Below are 18,992 nucleotides of genomic sequence, written 5' to 3'. Positions count from 1 at the left end.
TTTATATTGATGAGAAATAAGTGAAAACCACATTGGTCAAACCTCATCAATGCATTTAGAAGTGACATCCTGCTGGTACTGTGAAATCTAGAGAAAAGTTTGACAGTTGTGGATGACTCTCAGCTACCGCACCAAATTTTAGCTCAGTATCTGTAAAACTGTCTGAGCTGTAATGTCAGTTGGCTATAGCAGCCAGCTTGAACTGGGTTGATTTAAAAGGTTATTGAAGTACAAATGCACTTTGACAGTTTTATTAAAATCTGTCCAGTAGGTCATGAGCGTTTTTCTAACAGGCTCCAATGGTTAAACAGATTTTTCGCAACATATCTGTGCTCAGTGTGTGCGACTCTCTGCTACTACGGTTGGGCAATATTGGCAAAAACATTAAATTAAAAATGACCATGATTAATTGTGGTATTTAACTGGTAAAGATGATAGTTGCATGTTTTTGACTCTACATCAGTTAACCCTAATATGATGCTAACAAATCTTCAGTCAAACTAACGTCTTCATTTTAACAGCTGTGATTTGAAGCCCACCTTTTCCACCATGTGGAGCGGCAACTTATCTTTAGTGAGACAATATGCCACGGTTTGTGTTCATTCCAGCTCTCACTTTGTTGCTCATAAGGGACAGATTGACTGAGAGCATCGTGGATTCTCTGCTGAGTAGATTTGTTTCCACCGTTCATTGGAGGAGAGTTTGTTTCAGCCGACGTTACCTTGGTCCACATTTTCTGGCTTTCTTTGTACTCCAGGGATAAACGGTGTAAAGTAACACTTTGTTAGTTAAGTATAAATTCTGATTATCTGTACTATACCAGAATAATTATTTCTCAGCCGACTTTTTACCTCTGTAAATTAAAAAAAAAAAACAACAGCCTCGTTACTTCTATTTCATTTCAGCTTGTTTTCATTCTATTACAGCAAAAAAAAAAAATCTATCCAGCTATATGAAGCCTCCCGGATAGGATGAAATGTGGTTGGAGGAGAAATATAAATATATACCATTTTGACACCATACGTGATCCATGCCACCTTAACACACGACACATCATGTCACATTCCAGCAGGACATATCAGACGTGTGTAGTCTAGTATGAAGAGGCGAGGCAGAGATACAGTATACAGATAAATAGACAAATACTGTATTATTGGCTCACAGGAACTTGATAATGAGAGTGAGTCGCACMCAAAAATATGACATCATCACGCTGCACTAATTGCAGTTATAGCAAAGTGGCGAATAATAATTTGTGACAGTTTTTCTTGCAATTAATGGGACACATGATTTAGCCCAACCCTACCACACACACGAACTTTCAGCTTAATATATGTAAAAAAAAAGAAAAGTGCAGCATGGTGGCTCAGTGGGTAGAGCTGATGCCTTTCAGCAAGAAGGTCGCTGGATCAAATCCTACCCTTTCTGGGTAGAGTTTGTGTGTTCTGTCCGTGCATTTGTGGGTTTTCTCCATGCACTCCAGCTTCATCCTACAGACCAAAAATATGAACTTAATTGGTAACTCTAAATTGTCCCTTGGTGAGAGTGAATGTTTGTCTCGTTTGTCTCYGTGTTCCTGTGATGGACTTGTGACCTGTCCAGGGTGTACCCCGCCACTCACACTGTGACTGCTGGATATAGCACCAGCAACCCACCCGTGACCCTGAAAGGAAGAAGCGGGTATGGATGGATATGTAAAAACTATATTTTGTTTGCTCAAAGTGTTTTAGCTGTGGTGACCACATCAAATGATTACTTGAAAGCTTCATTAAAGTTCATCCACTGGTTCATGGTATATTTTGCTAACACTATAGWCAAAGGAACACATRCYAAATWTGAGCAAAAACATTATCACCATTTTGCCTTTGGCTTTGATCGACAGAGATTCTAAATCAAAACGTAAAAGATATCACATAAAGAAATATCTCCTGTCCTGTACATGGCAGCAGGGCTGGGAACTATAAAGATAAAAAAAGCAATGATGGAAAAGGCAGATGAAGAGCTAATGTCGGATGTAAGGTAGACTCCATTAAACGAGTCTGAGCACGAAGGGAAAAAAACTCACTGATAATAGGTTGTGTCAAATATCTGATAGGATATTAAAACAGCTTTTTGTCTCAAATTAACGAGTTCATTAAATTTAAAGCACCAAGCTATTACATCCCATTTTACAACTGTCRTCACATTTTACTTTTAACGTTTTTTTCAGCTTATTTCAGTCACCTGTGGGTTTATTTTTCCCGCGAATTTCTGTCTTATTCAGCCCAACAAATCGATGGCACGTCGGTGACAGCTTTGATAAATAACCTTTGACTGGATATTATGTTATGGAGTGAACTTGTTTACCGGATGTACGACATAGAGATGATGTGCGTGTTTTTCTCTGCTCACAGCAGGTCAGGGTTAACATTGAGCCAGACTGTGTGATAATGATACCCGTCACCTCCGTCTATCAGACCCAGCTCTGCAGGATTTCTCTCTCTCTGGGCTTTGTAATCATCAGTCAGAGGCTTGATCAATGCTTTAATTACGACTCCTCCTCAGTCTCTTGTTGTAAATTATCCTCCCTCGCTTTGCTTCTCGCCTGCCGTTCACATTTCCCTGCTGGGAGTGTAACCTGTGTGTGAGACTTGCAATGAGCTGTGAATACCCAAAGCAACTCCCAATTTAAGCTCAGAGTTCACAGGCTCCTTCAGCTCGGAGGTTTAAATATGTTTAGGACTTTACCGTGCCACTAACTAATCTTTAATAAACAAGTGAACAATCAAAGGCCGGAGTTCAAACTGAGGTCATAATGATGAGGAAGGGATGAGGTTAGGGACATTTTGGACAAACCTTTTAAATGCAAAATTTCAAAATACGTTAATGTTTAGAGCACGTGTCAAACGCATGGCCTAAGTGCCAAATGTGKCCTGCCACAGCCTTTTATATGGCCCGTGAGAGCTTCAAAGTTGTCTCAAAATAAGCATACATTATGCTGTTTTAAAGACAACATTGACTATAAACTACATCTCCCACAATGCATGTGGATCATTTTACCTATGAAATGACGGCATCCCATGACTAGGTGGATGTGCACAGGGTTCAAAAGCAGGCGGCAAAATTGCCTGTGTAAATGTTCTATTTAGCTGCATTTTCACCAGCTACTTTTGCTGTGGCCCAGTTGTACTGGGAAATAGGAATTTCCCACCTACATGTTGGAAATTTAAACTGGAACGCCCCTCCATTTGGAGAGTTCAGAATTAAAAAAAATAAATAAAGTTTTGTTTCTTCAGCAGGAGTTACTCTGAGCTCCAGAACTCTTTCAGGGTGATTTTCCATTCAAAAGTCCATTACTTTCTGATGTGCTCTGGTCTTTATTTGTATTTTAGCAGATCTGAACTTGTTCTGTTAAAGGATTTATTTAAGTGGCCCCAAGAGCATCACGTTCGTATGACTTGAAGAGCTTTTAAGGTGAAATCTCTTAAGAGCCTTTCACGCCTGCTTTGAAACCCGCACGTTTGTTTTGCACAAAAGGAGTTTTACACTCAGTGAAACTCGAGCACAGAGCAAAACGTTAAACTTTGACCTCGGTGCACAATGATTAGACCAGGGGTGGGCAATCCTGGTTCTTCAGGGTCTCCATCCTGCTTGCTTTACTTGTTTCTCTGCTTCAGCACACCCAATTCAGGGTTTGATTTACATCTTACAGTTCTGCTGAAGCCTGGTAATAACTCATATCTTCCAATCAACTGAATGTTATAGTCACGTTAGGTGTAATCATGCCAAAATCTGCCAAATCTTTAGCACTATTGAATTTGACTACTAATACATCAAATTAGAGGGTCAGTAGCTGAGTTGCAGCCATTTGTATTGACTAATATAGATATGGTTGCCATCTTAAATTGAGATGATTCCAAACATTACTAAGTTGTAGACATGGATTCAGTGATTGCGCTGAGAGCTCCATTAAAATCTACTGAGTTTAGGAGATATTTCCTGATATTATGTGGTTAGAAAATAAACCCATTTATACAAGAGCCAATAATAACGTTGGCTCCATTAAAAGTCACCCCCACCCACACACATTTATATAATTGCTGAGTAATTGTAGGTTATTTCAGTCCTCAGGTCCTAATAGCTGCTGTTTTCACACAAAAAAATACACCCCATAGTTTAGAACTCTGCTGTTAAATTCCTGTCCTGCACATGAATTATGTGGTGACGCTGGGGAAACATTGCCCTGTAAGAGTAATGAAAGAAAATGAAACTCTATTTTAAGAGTATATTTGTCTGTTTAAAGTGCTCTGGGGACAAATCTGAATTCTGTGTTTGGGAATGAGCTAAACTGAGCTTGCAGGTCATTAAAAAAGGACAATATGATTGATACAGAACCCCAGAGTTYACCTTTAAATTTTAACAGCACAGACATGCATCTTCATCACGAAGACCTTGAACTTATCCTGATTTTTAAGCACACACTGGTCTTCTCAGAATATCAGATGTGTTCACTGGCAGACAATGTAGGCAAATTAATCTGTTACCTGTGACAGAACGAGCTGCGGATTTGACAACCCCGATTGCTCCTCATCTGCACAGGCTTTTCAAACCCCTCCATAAAGCAGGGACACGTCCTGCAACACTGCATGCGTGTAAATGAGATGTGACTTACTGACAGCCATTCATCTATTTTTTTCTTTCCTTTTTTATTACCAGGTATCAACATATAGATCATGACCCACGTTTTGATTTCTGTGGAGACAAACTGCAAAAGACCGGCCACACGATTCTGCAATGTGCGCCACTTTATTTGTGTAAGTGTTCGGTTCTGGAGGCGCCGCTCGGTTACCTTCCCTCCTGTGGTGAAATAGGACACTAAAAGCAGAGATGGAGTATCGGAGTCTGAGTGAAGACTGAATGAGTGGCCCTAGGGGTGGGTGAGAAGCAGACATTTCTGGGACACTTGATGTTGCAGAGATGGTGTAATTGGACCGCTGGATGTACACAACATAAATGTATGACATGCCTGGGGTATAAAGTATGCACCATCTAGGAACGTCTCCACTTTAATATTCTCTCAAATGTATTCGGCTCTACATTTCTTCTCCACACCAGCAGCACTAGTTCAGAGATAACAATGACCTTCATTCCARCTCTTCAGCCCACGAATGACTGTTTGGGAGATTACTATTAAAATTTGACACGGGCACTTCTTCTTTCCTCAGGAAAGAAMCCACAGACTTTTAATGACCCGAATCTCTTTAAAATATTTAAAGCAGCTACCGTATTTATTCGTGTATAATACRATCTCATGTATAATACGACCCCCCTTTTTGAGCTTAAAAAACAAAACAAAAACAAAAAAAATCCTCAAACTACCTCCAACTTCATACAGACTTCAAGATTTTTCAGCCTTTGCAGTCTTTATACATATCAGTAAAATGATCATTGGACTGTTCATTTTATTTTAACAACATATGTACTAAAATGTATTTTGACAACAAACAAATATCAGCTGTAGCAACATCATATGAATTCTGGTATTTTACACATAGTCCACCAGGATGGGCCAAAATGACATCAGAGACTTCACATGAGATTTGARCCATCTTGTGGAGGAAAAGCAGATTACTTCCTACTCGCGAGCACCCCCTCTGGTGGGGAAACTTTTTACAGGGATACAAACATTTTCAGAACACCGGTAGACGGCAGCCATTACAGACAAACATGTTTGTTGTTGTTCGAGGAGCGGCTCGGTCACATGCCAATGTCATTAGTTCGTTATCATTACTAAGGTGCAGGACTACTTTCCCCCCTTTTTTCACATCATGTCACCTGCCTGGATCTGTTATTATCTCGCTCTGAAGCACAGAGGAGTGTCAGAGGTAAGCTTGCTTCAACTGCTTTTTACAACGCAGTCTCATTTCCAGACTCAGGCATTTTGTGAATAAAGCCAATATTTCAGTTAAAATACAGAAGTAAAAATATTTATCCGAGTATAGTACTACCCCCCAACTTTATGGATGATTTTATGGATTTAATTTTACGTATTTTACTTGAATAAAAACGGTAGTTTGATTGTTGATGTGCAATATTAGTATGTTTTCTTAGTCTGCATCTTGCACTGCTGTTACTTAAATATAGCTTTAAATTATCTAATTTAAATAGAAGTGACTACGGTAGCTTGAAATGTGACAAACACACATTTTGATTTTTTTTAGATTAAAAGCTTATTGTACTAATATAAGTGAAACCAAGCTCACGCCTTTAACGAGTGGTGTGATGATGCCAGTATTTACCCGTACTCGAACAAAATGCCCCAATACTGGGGACCAATAGCAATGCTTGTGTGCAAACTCCTACGTGGTTCTGTTCTGGTAAAAAGTTTCTGTTTAGATTTAGAGTCAAAAGCATCTAAGTGCAACGGTCATCTAYTAATTGTCATTTTAATCRTTATTAGCTAAACACCACCAATATCACTCAACCCTGTATATTTGATCTGACACAGACAGGGGCGCTGTWGGCCTATAAGGAAGGGGAACCACATCACATCACTAAAAAAATATTGCCCGTCTCTTTCCTTTTTTCGCTGTAAATGTCTGAAAAGCTGCCTCCGATTTATCAGCTAATCTCAGCCGAACTGTTCCTAAAGCACAACTTTCCCTTGGTGAACACATCRAGGGGAACCATCTTTAAACTCTTTTCCACTTCGGAGATACCTTCAGGATCAGCCAATTCTTTTTCCACTGACCTATAAAACTGGTGCTTGCTCTTATTTCTCAGAAAAGTGTACAGCTTTGCTTGGAACTTAGAAACTGCCCCGCTCCAAATTTCTTCAGCTCGGCAGCCTGGAAACCCCTAATCTAGAAAACGAGAACAGAACCTGACCCTGATCTAATGTAGATATATGGTTTTATCAGAACTAAGTACTGCAGCTTGTCCTTCAGCACAAACTGGTGTTTTACCTTAAATGTATATAAAACATGAGTACGATCTTTGTCAGTAACGTGCAACAATCCTTTTTACTCTAACTCTAAAAGCAAATGTACTAAAAGCTTCATCTTTATATGGTGCCCTCTGTTTTAGAGACAGGCAACAATTTCATCATTTCAACCTCTTATTATTTAGGCTCATGGTCAGGACCTACTTTTTAATGCAACCTACTATCCTCTTTTGCTCACTGTACTGTAGGATCATTGGTCTTGTCTTGTCAGAAGGACCTAAGAGCTCTGAGTCCTGATGTGTGGTGAGCTTACAGTTGCCCAGCCCGCCACAATAGCATCAAGTTTAATCTTTCGTGAGGGCAGACTTTTGTAGAGTCYGTGGGAGGAATTACTGGAGTGTAAGGAGAAGAGAGACGTTAATCTCCAGAGGTTTTGTTCTGATTTGCACAAAGGTTTATATACTGTGAAAAAACACACTTGAGCACACAACCAAAGTGAGCTAGATGAACACAAATCGGGTATATTTACAATTACAATTAACATTTTGTATGTTATCTGGGCTGTGGTAAATTTCAAAAACATTCTTCACAGGTTAAGGAAAACGTTTGTATCATAGTTCTTATGATATTTTGTATAATCACAGCTTCACCATGGCCTGACTCTCAGACCATGTCAGAATGCATATGTTACAAGATTAGACCATGCTAATCGCATTGTGAGGTCTTTATTTTCAAAATAAAACACAGAGCCAAAAACTGACAACTTGAAAACTTTGATGTTTAAAATATGGTTTTATAAGATTTGGACCAATACTATTTATATTTTCTACCTATGTGTGGCAAAAATAAAGCCTGTATCAGCTGGGCTGTTGAGACAAACAGTACTGAGGGGTCTCCTAAATTTCTCAAAATGTTAGTGTTTTTTTAAATTTTTTTATTTATTCTTCTGTTGTTGGGATTTTGAACATGAAAACAAAATTTCTCCCAAAATACTCACCCAGTCAGAGTCATTGTGTGTGCTTGAAACCTGCACAAAACCCATCTGTAACCCTATTCAACTTAATTTAAGCAGTTCTAAAGGGTTTATCTGTATTTTATTTTAATGTTGTGTCACAACAATCATGTGTATTCAAACGGAAATTCTGACTTGAATTTTGCCAAACATACCAATTCACTATGATTCCAAGTGAAAATTTGTGTATTTTCCTACAATGTGTCTCTAACTAGTCTTTACTTGTTGCAGTGCAGCAGAATATAACTTTAAGATACAACAATACTTAAAAAATATATGCAATTTAAAAAAAGTAAATAAATAAATAAAAATAAGACAACGATACGCTCACAGACACGGCCATTAATAATAACCATGTTTTCATAATTTCAACGATTTACATGTTGACTCTAAATGAGCCCAATAACAAAACATACCATTGATTGTTATTCAAACACTTGGGTTTCTTTTACGATTTTCAGGCTCCTACTGAACAACACTAGGTTCCTAATATGACCTTGTCACAGTCCTGGTTGTAGCCCAGGCATGAGGCCATGTTAGTCTGTTCTGTCCAAAAATGTAAACGATGTGAAAACGTATGAAGGCCCCCTTCATCAAGAGGCTGCAAACCCAACRACAGACCCAAAAACATTCAAGAACACCAAACACAAACAAAAACAAAACAAAAACAAAAACAAAAAAAACAATACATACATTTTGTTGAATATCAAAACCATTGTGGACCTATCATACTCTGTCACATGCAGGGGCGGTTCTAGAGGCGGGGCCACAGGGGCACTGGCCCCAGCTGAAATCTAACTGGCCCCCTGAAGTGCCCCTGTCCTGTCACTCATCTGTCCTTTGCCTGAAATTGGCAATGGTGTGTGCAGTTCCATGTCAACACACTAGTGGCGCTAATGAGTCAAATAGGAAAGTTCAGCGTGAATCAATCTTACAGAATTCTTCTCTTCTTGAGAAAATCTGAACAATCTTACAGAAAAAGTCTCAGCTGACAAATGATGGCTGCATTTTCTCATATGCTGTGCATTTGAGAGCAATTTATCTATGTACATTAAAAATACATGTAAAATTGCTAAGGATAATTGACTGTTGAAGCTTTTTATAATGACATTACATTACAAGTGTTTGAACAYATGACTGGTAAAATGTATACACCTTACCAAAACCAGGGATTTAAATGCAAGGATGCTGAACAAATACTTGGCCCCTCTATGACTGTTGTGGCCCCTTACTCAGAAAAATCCTGGATCCGCCACTGGTCACATGTAACATGGAGCTCAGGACCCTGCACAGACCATCTATGTTTTAATTAACTTTTTACATTGCAGGTTCATCATCCAGGGTAAAAGCTTCAGAAATAAATTATCTGAAGGCTGAGTCTTGGAAAAAATAACTTAGTAGCTATGGTCAAACTAATCTGCAACTTGGTAACTGTCAGGAACTAACAAAGCCGTGCAGAGATATAAAAAAAATCAACGTGCTAGTTTGATTTTTACACATGGAAACAAATGATACCTTAGGTGGATCTCAGTGAAACTTCAGCTGGAAGAAAATGGTGCGTATTTGTTTATGCAGCACRCGTTCTGCTTTTGACAGAGGACAGAATACACCTGCACTGACCTCGCTATCTGTTCATCTGTCCAACACATTACCGCTACTGGGATTCTGTGTCCCGAGCTGTTTTCCATTGATTCATGTCCCTGCCAAGTGAAGCATGTGAAAAGAATGATTCTAGATCTAAAATTGAGCTCTGAGAGACCGCAAAGGTGATGTGTCCTGAAAAAGATAAAGCACTGTCTGTTGTAGTAAAGCGAGCGATCYAACACTCGAGAAGCAAGCTGAGAACTGTTTCACACACATCGTGTCTTCACAGAGGCAGGGAGGAACTCAAACCGGGGATTTCTGTCCTTCAGAAAAACAGTTTATTTCAAGATGAGGTAAATAAAACAGGCAACAACGATTTTCTTGTTTTGGTTTGTTCCTTTTTTGTTAACCTTTGTTGTGTTTGACACACATTTATTTGATTACCACGMATATCTGAGGACAATATCTTGTTATTTACTGTGAATATTTAAGTGAGATCAATGTTTAACAGCTGGTTACTGCCAACTGGTTTAAAGCAGGGAGTGTAAAACCATTTTATCTATCTGAATACGGCGATATAAAGAAAGCTAAAAATATGGCCAGACTTTTTTCTTTGTTAGTGCAGAAACAAAAAGGTACCAAAGGTGCTGYAGATTTGTGATATTACGACATGAGACTAAGCTCTTTCTAAATATAAGTAGTTGTGTGTACTTGTGAAACTTCATCTGTGGAGCCTAAGTACTGCTCCAATTCAACATTTAAAGTGGAACATGAAGTTACTTCCCTCTCCTCACCCTGCCTTTAGGGGCAAACAAACAACAGTGGTGTCAAAGAGAAAATGTTGGCGATGTCATGACTTCAAGCTTCTGCAGTGGAATTAAAAAAACTTACATTTTGTTTGCATCTCTAAACAGAGAGGAGCACAAATGTCCTCAGCATCGTTGCAAAGAGGGATTCAATAATAAAAAGCATCAGCATCTTTATTCAGTCTTATGCGTGTATWTTTGTGTGGAAGTAAAATCTGTGTGGACATCAAAAGTTACTTACATTTTTATAAAAGTAGAGTTTTACTTATAAAGTAAGTTTGAACCACACCATCATTATATTTTTCACTAAGATAAAAGATTTAATGTTTTATGCAGCAACTGGTTAACCCACAAAGAAGCATTCTGTACCACAACTTAATTAATTTATTACAACTTCCAGTGTTGACGGACGGTTAAAAGAGCTAATTAAAGCAGTTTCTCCAGCCTACAGCAGATCCGCCTCCTGGTTGATTTAGTCTGATGAACTTCAGTCCATTTAATGATTTTGTTTTTCTGTAAATTGCTGTGACATTATATAATTGCTCACCTAACAGGCCATATTTGAGCATCATATGAACACTGTAATCTTATTTGATGCTGATATCTTAATGAACACATGAAGCATTTAAAGTGGAGGCATCCTTTTCATCATAAAGGGGTCAAGAAGACTGTGGGAAGTACCAGGATGTTCGTCCGTGTGCATCAAGGCAAGTTAGCTCTAAAAATCTGTTTTTGCCTGTTTTTTTAAATGTAATAAAGTTTTTGCCTGCATCTGTGTGTGTGCTTGTTTGTGTATCTGTGTGTTAGCAAAATATTCACATAAATCTGTCTCAGCCTGAGCTCCAGGAGATGATTTTTGGTTTCTAGAAGCCTGACAGCAGACACTGCATTGCTTCAGACAAGCTGAGCAAAGAACCATCGTAGGATATGAAACTGTTGTCTGCTGAAACCAAAGTGTATATTATACTGCGTCATACAGACTGTCAAGTTATTTCTGAGCTTTTCTGCAGAAAAAGACAGAAGCCCTGGTGCTCAATTAGAGCTGCAAGATTAAATTWATCAAAAGTTGCACAAGATCCCAAGTGAGAGCATGCTGTTTAACAGAGGTTAAACGGGACTCAGACTTCAAAAGAGTATAAAGTTCATAATGTTTGTTACTTTAAGTCTGATTATATCGATAGTTACTTCACCATTCAAGATGTCGAGACTTTACAGATTAAATTAAGTTGGATGAGCACTGTTTGTTTACAGTAATCTTTAAACTAAACCAGAGATTCTTAGCTGAATTTATGTCTGATTCAGAAAACTGATCTGGTTCTAGAGTGTTGCTTCAGTGCTGTCCTACTGGAAACATTTACTGTATTTGGCACTATTCAGCTTTCCTTCAGCTCTGGCTGGCTCCTCGTACCTGCTGAGGAAAAAAATCCCAGCACACTGCTGCTGCCACCATCACACTACACTGTGGGGATAATGGGCCTCATGCAAGAACATGTTCGCATTCTTATCCTAAACTTCTCTTACTTTTGTTCGTATGAAGGGTTCGTAYGAACATGCCACGTCAGATTCAACAAACTCTTCTATCTTCAGGAAAAGTGTGTAAATGAGCAGCGTAAATTCCACCTGTTCGTATCCAGCTGCTCGTGCACGCGAGAGGAGATTAGCATAATTACCACCCCAAAAACACCATATAAGGATATGTTTCCTGCCTCAGATACAAGGAAGTGTCCATTCATGAAAAATGACAGCGAAAACTAAAAAGAAGAACTTTACGAGTTCAGAGATTGAAGTCCGTCTGTCAGAGATCCAGAAAAGAAAATCTGTCATTTTTAGCAGGTCAGCTGTGGAATAAAAAGAGCTGCTAAAAGTATAAACAACTGTGTTAAATCATTTTCATTTATTCAGAAGCCACAGTGCTGTGCACACCGTATGGCCCAATGCATCTTTATTCACAGTTTTGAGGAAGAAATTTCATATAAAGTCATATTGAGTCCTTCACATTGTCCAAAGTCCTGAAACATTTCAGCACTTTCAGGACCTTTGACAGTTCCTTCAGTTCTTCACACTAAAGTCCTGAAACATTTCAGCACTTTCAGGACCTTGGACAGTTCCTTCAGTCCTTCACACTAAAGTCCTGAAATATTCCAGCACTTTCAGGACCTTGGACAGTTCCTTCAGTCCCTCACAAAGGAATAAAGCCATAATAGCTGTCAAAATATGCAATTTTCCAATCTTTTTTATTTAAATTTTGTTTATGCATATCATCTAAAAAATAACCACCAAATGTCTACAGCAGGATTAGTGAGAAATTAGAAAAATCAGTGTCACCACATTTTGCTGCAAACAACAACAAGTTGTTACTTTAGTGTCAGTCAGATGGAAGTCAAGTCTGTTAATTAATTTCTTTCTTTTCTTTTTCTCCAGGCCACTCGTCCTCCAGTTGACAACCTTAATCTGGTGACTTTTATTTGTAATAACATAAAAAAATCCATTTCAATTCCAAGCTGCAAGTCTAAAAAAGATAATTAAGGATGAGTATTTTAGCAAACCATAGCTGGAGCTTTTTAGCCATCTCCAATTTAAGTGACTTTGGTCAAGTAATTATGTAGCAACTGCTTGTGAAAAGATCGGAATGCTTCTTTTATGTGCTTTTTTTATTAATCTGCAAAAAAGAGAAGTACTCACCATGTCTGTGTCAGACACAGGTCCAAAACTTGTCACATAAATGTTTGTCCTGACTTCTGTCACACTCTCTGAGGAAAGAGACAAGAAGCAGAGCTTAATTTGGGCACAGTCCTAAAACCACAAGACTCAGCTAATAACATGATCCTTAAGTCTCTCAATGAAGTAACTAAGTAAACAAACAAATAAGTAGACATTTCGACATAAGCAATGCAGTTTCTACATATTCCACAAAACATCTGTTCTCCCTCACATGGTTGTGACATGCTTTTTTTAATGGATGTTTTAAGATTTTAAAAATAAACTGCATCAAGAAGTCTCTCCCACTGCAGCACACGTCATTTGTACACAGGAAAAAAAACAGCAAGAGCATGGATGGCAAAGAAGATGTTTATTTTCAGCTGAAGATGGAGAAGGAAGAGAAAGCAGGATAAGTGGAAATCCTGAGTAAGTTMTGGGGTAACTATGTGCATATCCTGGGTTTTGGGTTTCAGAAATCCAGATAGCAGTTATCCTGAGTTAACTTACCCCCGCAACTTACTCTGTGAACCAACCCTGCTCTGTAGCAGGATTACTTGAACCTATCTTGAGTTAGTCTGACCTTTTAGCTGAGAGAGGCGTGTCCTTTTCTAAAGGAGCCTGTAGATGTTGGAGAATTAATCTGCAGAAATGTATGTCAGGAGAGCGTGATAAGACCAAGATTAGACGTCTTGTCATTTCTGGATGAAAATCTGAGAATTTATAGATGTTTTGATCGCTCAGGTTTCAATCTTTTCCTTCAAGTCCAGCTTGTAGCTGTTTCACAGGAAACTTTATGGAAAGAAAAATGTTACTATTTCAGTTACATTTCTACTCGCTCACATGAGGCTATGATCAAAGGTATAAATTATTACAGAGGTATATATTATTATTTTTTGTATTGTATATATAATTTATTTTACTTTTTAAAATAAATAAACATCTGTCAAAATGACAGATGGCCTTCAGAATTTTTCATCTCCGTTTTAAAATAACCTGTCAAATACGGAGAATATTTGGTTAACATGACCCCTGCTGAGGAGTACTCCATCTCAGACAGCACAGCCATGATGAGCCACCGGTGTCTCCCCGCTGTCTCCTTCGTGCGCAACAATTGTATAGGAGCAGTGCGAGAACAAAAAGACGTAATTTTCATCATGCAACTGTGACCGTGACATTTTGCAGAGTATAAATGGGACCCAGAGAACAGGACAAAAGAAGACATGCAGATTATATTGTTTAAATGTATATTTCATGAATATTTTGTAAAAAAGTCGGTTTATTGTTTTGGTATGTTGTATGTGATTGGCCATCTGGAAGCACTTATTACTAAATATAAAAGGAGTTTTTGAAAGTGCTTGCCTAATGAAGATCTAATTAGCCTAACGTTCATCCATTTACCCATTATCATTCCCCTTTTTTTCAAGAAGGGAGTCTCTGCAGTACATGTTGTCCTGTGGGTGGAGACGGCCCAAATTATGATTGTGGAGGTCTTGATGTGGGCAGAGATGGACGCGGTTGGTCGGATTGACGATGGGGTTTGAAGAGGCTGGAGGCAGCAGGGAGGAGCTTGGTCGAGTCGGGCAGGAAGCAACGTGTCTTTTCAAGATTAATTTTAGTCATAACTTGAGAAAAAAGTGCTAGCTGCACAAAATTTGAACGTCCTACATGTGAAGGGATGGGTAACAACATGGCTTGGTCAAAACATCCCTAAGTAGCCTGTAAAAAGATAGCTAAAAATCAATATTTTTTTTAAGGCTGGTTAGGAATGTTTTGTCCGAGCCATATTGTTACACATCTCTTACACAACACTTTCCTTTCTCAAGTTATGACTAAAATTAATCTTAAAAGAAACTTGTTGCTTTCTATCAGACTCCTCCAGCTTCTTGAAACCCCACCGTCAATCCGACCAATCACGTCTCTTGGGCCGCCTCCGCCCACAGACCAACATAAACTGCAGAGACCCCTACTTGTTTTTTTTCTGTTCAGGGTCATGGGGGTCCATGTCCAGTAGTCACTATATATGGGGTGGGGGACATCCTGAACGGGTCACAGGTCCATCACAAGATTACAGAGAGACACAAACATTCCCACTCTCAATCATACATAGGGACAATTTACAGTTACCAATGAGTGGTTTTGGAACAGATCATTCATAAATTCAAGCAAAGTTTGTACTTGGCTATTTTGTGTCTAGTTGTTAAGTTTAAGAACCAAATAAACAATATTAGTGATGTGATTAAAAGTATGCTGGAGGTACTGAACAACATTGGTAGTATTAACTCCAAGGACGTGGCCCAGGAATTGCTTTCCCTGACCCCGATTCAGAGGCAGAATGCAGCTGTAAGCTACTTCACAGATGCTTTTAGAAATCTTTTTGTTGMGCAAAAAATACAATTTGTTTGACTGGAGCCCGTTTTGTCCACCAAAGCAGAAAAAGTCCTCTGGGCCATGCCTCGGGTCGGCATCTTTGGAGAGAAGACGTCACTTTTGACCCAAATTAATGTTCGTTAGCATGCCCCAAAAACATTTACGAGAACCCGAGGGACTCGTGATTCAGGAACAGAATGCAGCTGCTCAACRCTCAGCACACGTGTTTGAGTAGTTTTGATTCAAATAATGGGCAGATGTTGCCGCCGTTACATATTTATATACACAATAATCACATTAAACGTAATGAAGTATACAGCAGTGTGACTATGGCATAACCATTACCAGGATGATGCATTTTTTAAATTACAATTACATGTCCCATTGCACATACGGTTACTATACAAGACCCATAATTGCTTTTGTTCTGTCACATTATAGATGATTCTTGTTACAACAGTCAAATTGATCATTATATAGAGTCAGTCAAGACTTTTTAATTTTAATAAYTGTGTGATGCAGAAGGATTGTTTYGGAGCGTTTAACAAATGGTTTAAATGTGGCATTAAGTAGGGCATGAGATGAAAGTCGTGACAGATCAAAAGTTGCCCTCTTCAGTGTGGGCTGAATCAGCTCCTCTGGGGCAATTGTGCAGAGCAGGCTCTCGGGCCACAGGCGAGACAAATTGCCTCTCCCAGTGGAGCAGCAACAACTAGAGATAGATGAGGCCTTTCTCCAAAAGTGAATAGATCCTCAGCTCTAACTGTGTCCCAGATCCAAGCGACCACCCACAGGTAAGTCTCTAATCCTTTGGCAAAGGGCCCCACAGAGAGATGAGATCCACTTTTCCACATTAATCWTTCCTGCGACACAAATGGCTCTCCCAAATATGTGATTATCACAACACATAGTCAGCAGTTTGTGTGGCAGGTTTAGGCAGGGAAACAGAATGAACTGCCCCGTTTCTGTTTACAACCAAACACCAGAGCGTGGAGCAGAGCTGCTGATGCCTGCGCTGCTGAAAATAACAAAAAAATGAAATGGATTTTTCCAATTTCTCTTGTGTCAAGTCTGAGACAATCATTTATGACTGTCTGTATTGCTCTCCTGACTTTTTTTTTTAAAGATAAAAAGGTTAGGATTATCAGGCATCTTACAAATATCATGGAAAATCATTTAAACAATCTCCAGTATTTTGGCAATTAGCCTTTAATATAAATTAGAGAAGATTTCACAGCTAGCTTGATGGATTTTAGGCTTCTAAAACTGACTTCAGGTCTGGTTTAGATTGTAATCTATGACAGATTTTATTTTCCTTAAATATAATCTGCTGTTTTCCATGACTGTTGATAGGGCTGGACGATATGACTAAAATTTACTGTATATCATGATATAACTCCTGATTTCAGTTGATACAATATCATTTCAGTGTTGATATGAATAATTAAAAAGAGTCAGAAAAACTGCAAAGAAAAATAATATTTTGTACCTAAAAACTGGAACTTTAAATAAAATTACAATTACTCAGAACAAAAAGCGAGAACTCAAATTTATGTTATGACTTGTCCTAATTTACGTGTTATCTGAAACATGTTTCCAATCARTAATTTATTGCAGATATCTGGAATTAGAGCCTCCATACAACTTAATAACAAATCTTACATCATTTATACAAGTCAGAATATAGGTATTTATATTTTAATTAACTAATATGTCTAGTCATAAACCAATTTCAGATATTTGGAATTTAAGTGTTGTGAAGCAGATTTTATGTCACAACAACCTGCCATACACATCTGTGTTTGCAGCGTTGGCTTCACTTTCCTCCACACAGCTGCTGCCGAGGAGAAGATGTTTTAGGAAGAGGGCTTAAACTTTCAGGTGTGATGTGATATTTTAACTCGATCCAGGGTGGACCAATAAGGACACTTTCATAGTGTTAAAATTTAACTCCCTAGGAATAGAATCAACACTTGTACTCCTGTTTCCCCCACAGACTATAAACACGTACAATAGGTTGCCTTCAGACCCCAGGCCTCCCTTGTTAATGACTGTAGGCATGAACATGAGAGTTCCACTAAAATCTGTCCTGTGGTTCAYGATATTAAAAAAAAAAAACCACAGACACAGGACAAACCCAAAGTTTACCCCATTACACAAACCTCTGAACTACAGCAAACAAGACGAATATTAAGTATATTCACACCTATTACCTACTTGTGTTCATTTAAAAACAAAACAAAAAAGAAAGTGTTGGAAATCTGCTGATCATCCCTGTTTCTGTGGTGACAGGAACAGAAGTGGATTGTCACATTAATGAGCTGCATGTAGTCTGTCCTCATGGTTGCTGCCACAGAGACCAGGTTATCCACCCCGGTGGTTCTGGACCCGGTGGGCTCGCTCGCAGGTCGAGCAACAAGCAGCAGAGCAGAAACGGACATTCCAGCTGGCTGGMTGAAGAATAATGAAGCCTGCTTGATGAGCATGTGGGCTTACTGTTACGCAGTGTGTTGTCCTCGGAGGGATGGATACTCGAATCAAATGGCCTCAATTAGTGGGATTTTTCACTGACATATATGCTTATTTGCCATTTGGACACGACTGAACAAGGACTGCCACCCAGGGGAAGTGAATTTTCACATTGGCCCTGCAGAAAGGGACCAGAGCTCCTCACCATCCTGGTGCTGGTTTATCATCTCTACAAGCTACAACCCCTCGCAGCACCAAGAGGCACAGATTTAGTGTCAGTGAAAATTTTTATTCATAAAAATTAAATAAATAAAGAATTCAAAAACMATACAAGACTTTTAGACACTTGTTTTATTCTGATTGTCTTTATTCAGAGGGACTTTTTGAAGCTTGTGTTATTATAATTTTTTTTAAACTATTAGTCCTGCAAAAACATTTTTTATATTTGTACAGTTTTACTTATCCTAAATAAGTAGGGGGAATTAAAATGAGCACAAAGCAAAGAGAAAACTGGTGAGGCCACCAAATTTTGGGGGTGGGCATAGCAGTAAAAAAAAAAACAGACCCTCTTTCAAGAAGAATGGGGTGATTCTGGATCCCATGTGGTGGATCCYAAAGAGGATTCCACCACTGAGAGTCAGCCAGAGAAAATGTGCCACTTGTGGCCTTATTTAAAGGAGACATATCATGTAAAATCAACTTTTGAGTTTTATATCATGTTATAATGTTATACTCTCATAAGAAACATGCCCAAAGCCTTGCTTTAATTCATTCATGCACGTTTGAGAAATCCTGCAGCGTTTTTAGGAAGCCATGCTGAGGAGCAAAACGACAGGTGGGGACCAGAAACGCTTTTGGGACCAGAAACACATCTGGGACGTGTCTTTAAACCAGGCTTCTTCATGGCGGAGCCCCCACCCCCCCATGACTCCAGCAGGCTCTCCGGTGAAAGTGAAAGTGAAACTTAAACTGTCTGCAGAGCTCCTAACATTAGTTCTCACCCAGTGAAGCTCTTTTCAGATTAAAAATACCTTTGAGGAAATGTATTTTCAGATACTAAATAAACTGCATCATGGCAGCCCCCCTCCCCACCCCCCACCGCACTGAAATGGGCGGGACAGAAGCGGAAGGT

At 38.9% G+C, this 18,992-nt stretch overlaps 1 protein-coding gene across 5 annotated transcripts in view; it reads right to left on the bottom strand.

The window, feature by feature from the left end:
• Window positions 1–18,992, bottom strand: part of gabra3 (gamma-aminobutyric acid type A receptor subunit alpha3) — a 134,848-nt gene that overhangs the window by 41,856 nt on the left and 74,000 nt on the right. For all 5 annotated transcript variants that reach the window (XM_014016428.1, XM_014016432.1, XM_014016431.1 and 2 more), the window contains exon 4: window positions 13,007–13,074. In XM_014016428.1, the coding sequence (XP_013871882.1) occupies window positions 13,007–13,074 (68 nt within the window). The remainder of the gene's footprint in view (window positions 1–13,006; window positions 13,075–18,992) is intronic.

This window comes from Austrofundulus limnaeus, unplaced genomic scaffold (genome assembly GCF_001266775.1).
Source record: "Austrofundulus limnaeus strain Quisiro unplaced genomic scaffold, Austrofundulus_limnaeus-1.0 Scaffold145, whole genome shotgun sequence".
NCBI classification, from domain to species: domain Eukaryota; kingdom Metazoa; phylum Chordata; class Actinopteri; order Cyprinodontiformes; family Rivulidae; genus Austrofundulus; species Austrofundulus limnaeus.
This window is presented reverse-complemented; position numbering and strand designations above follow the sequence as displayed.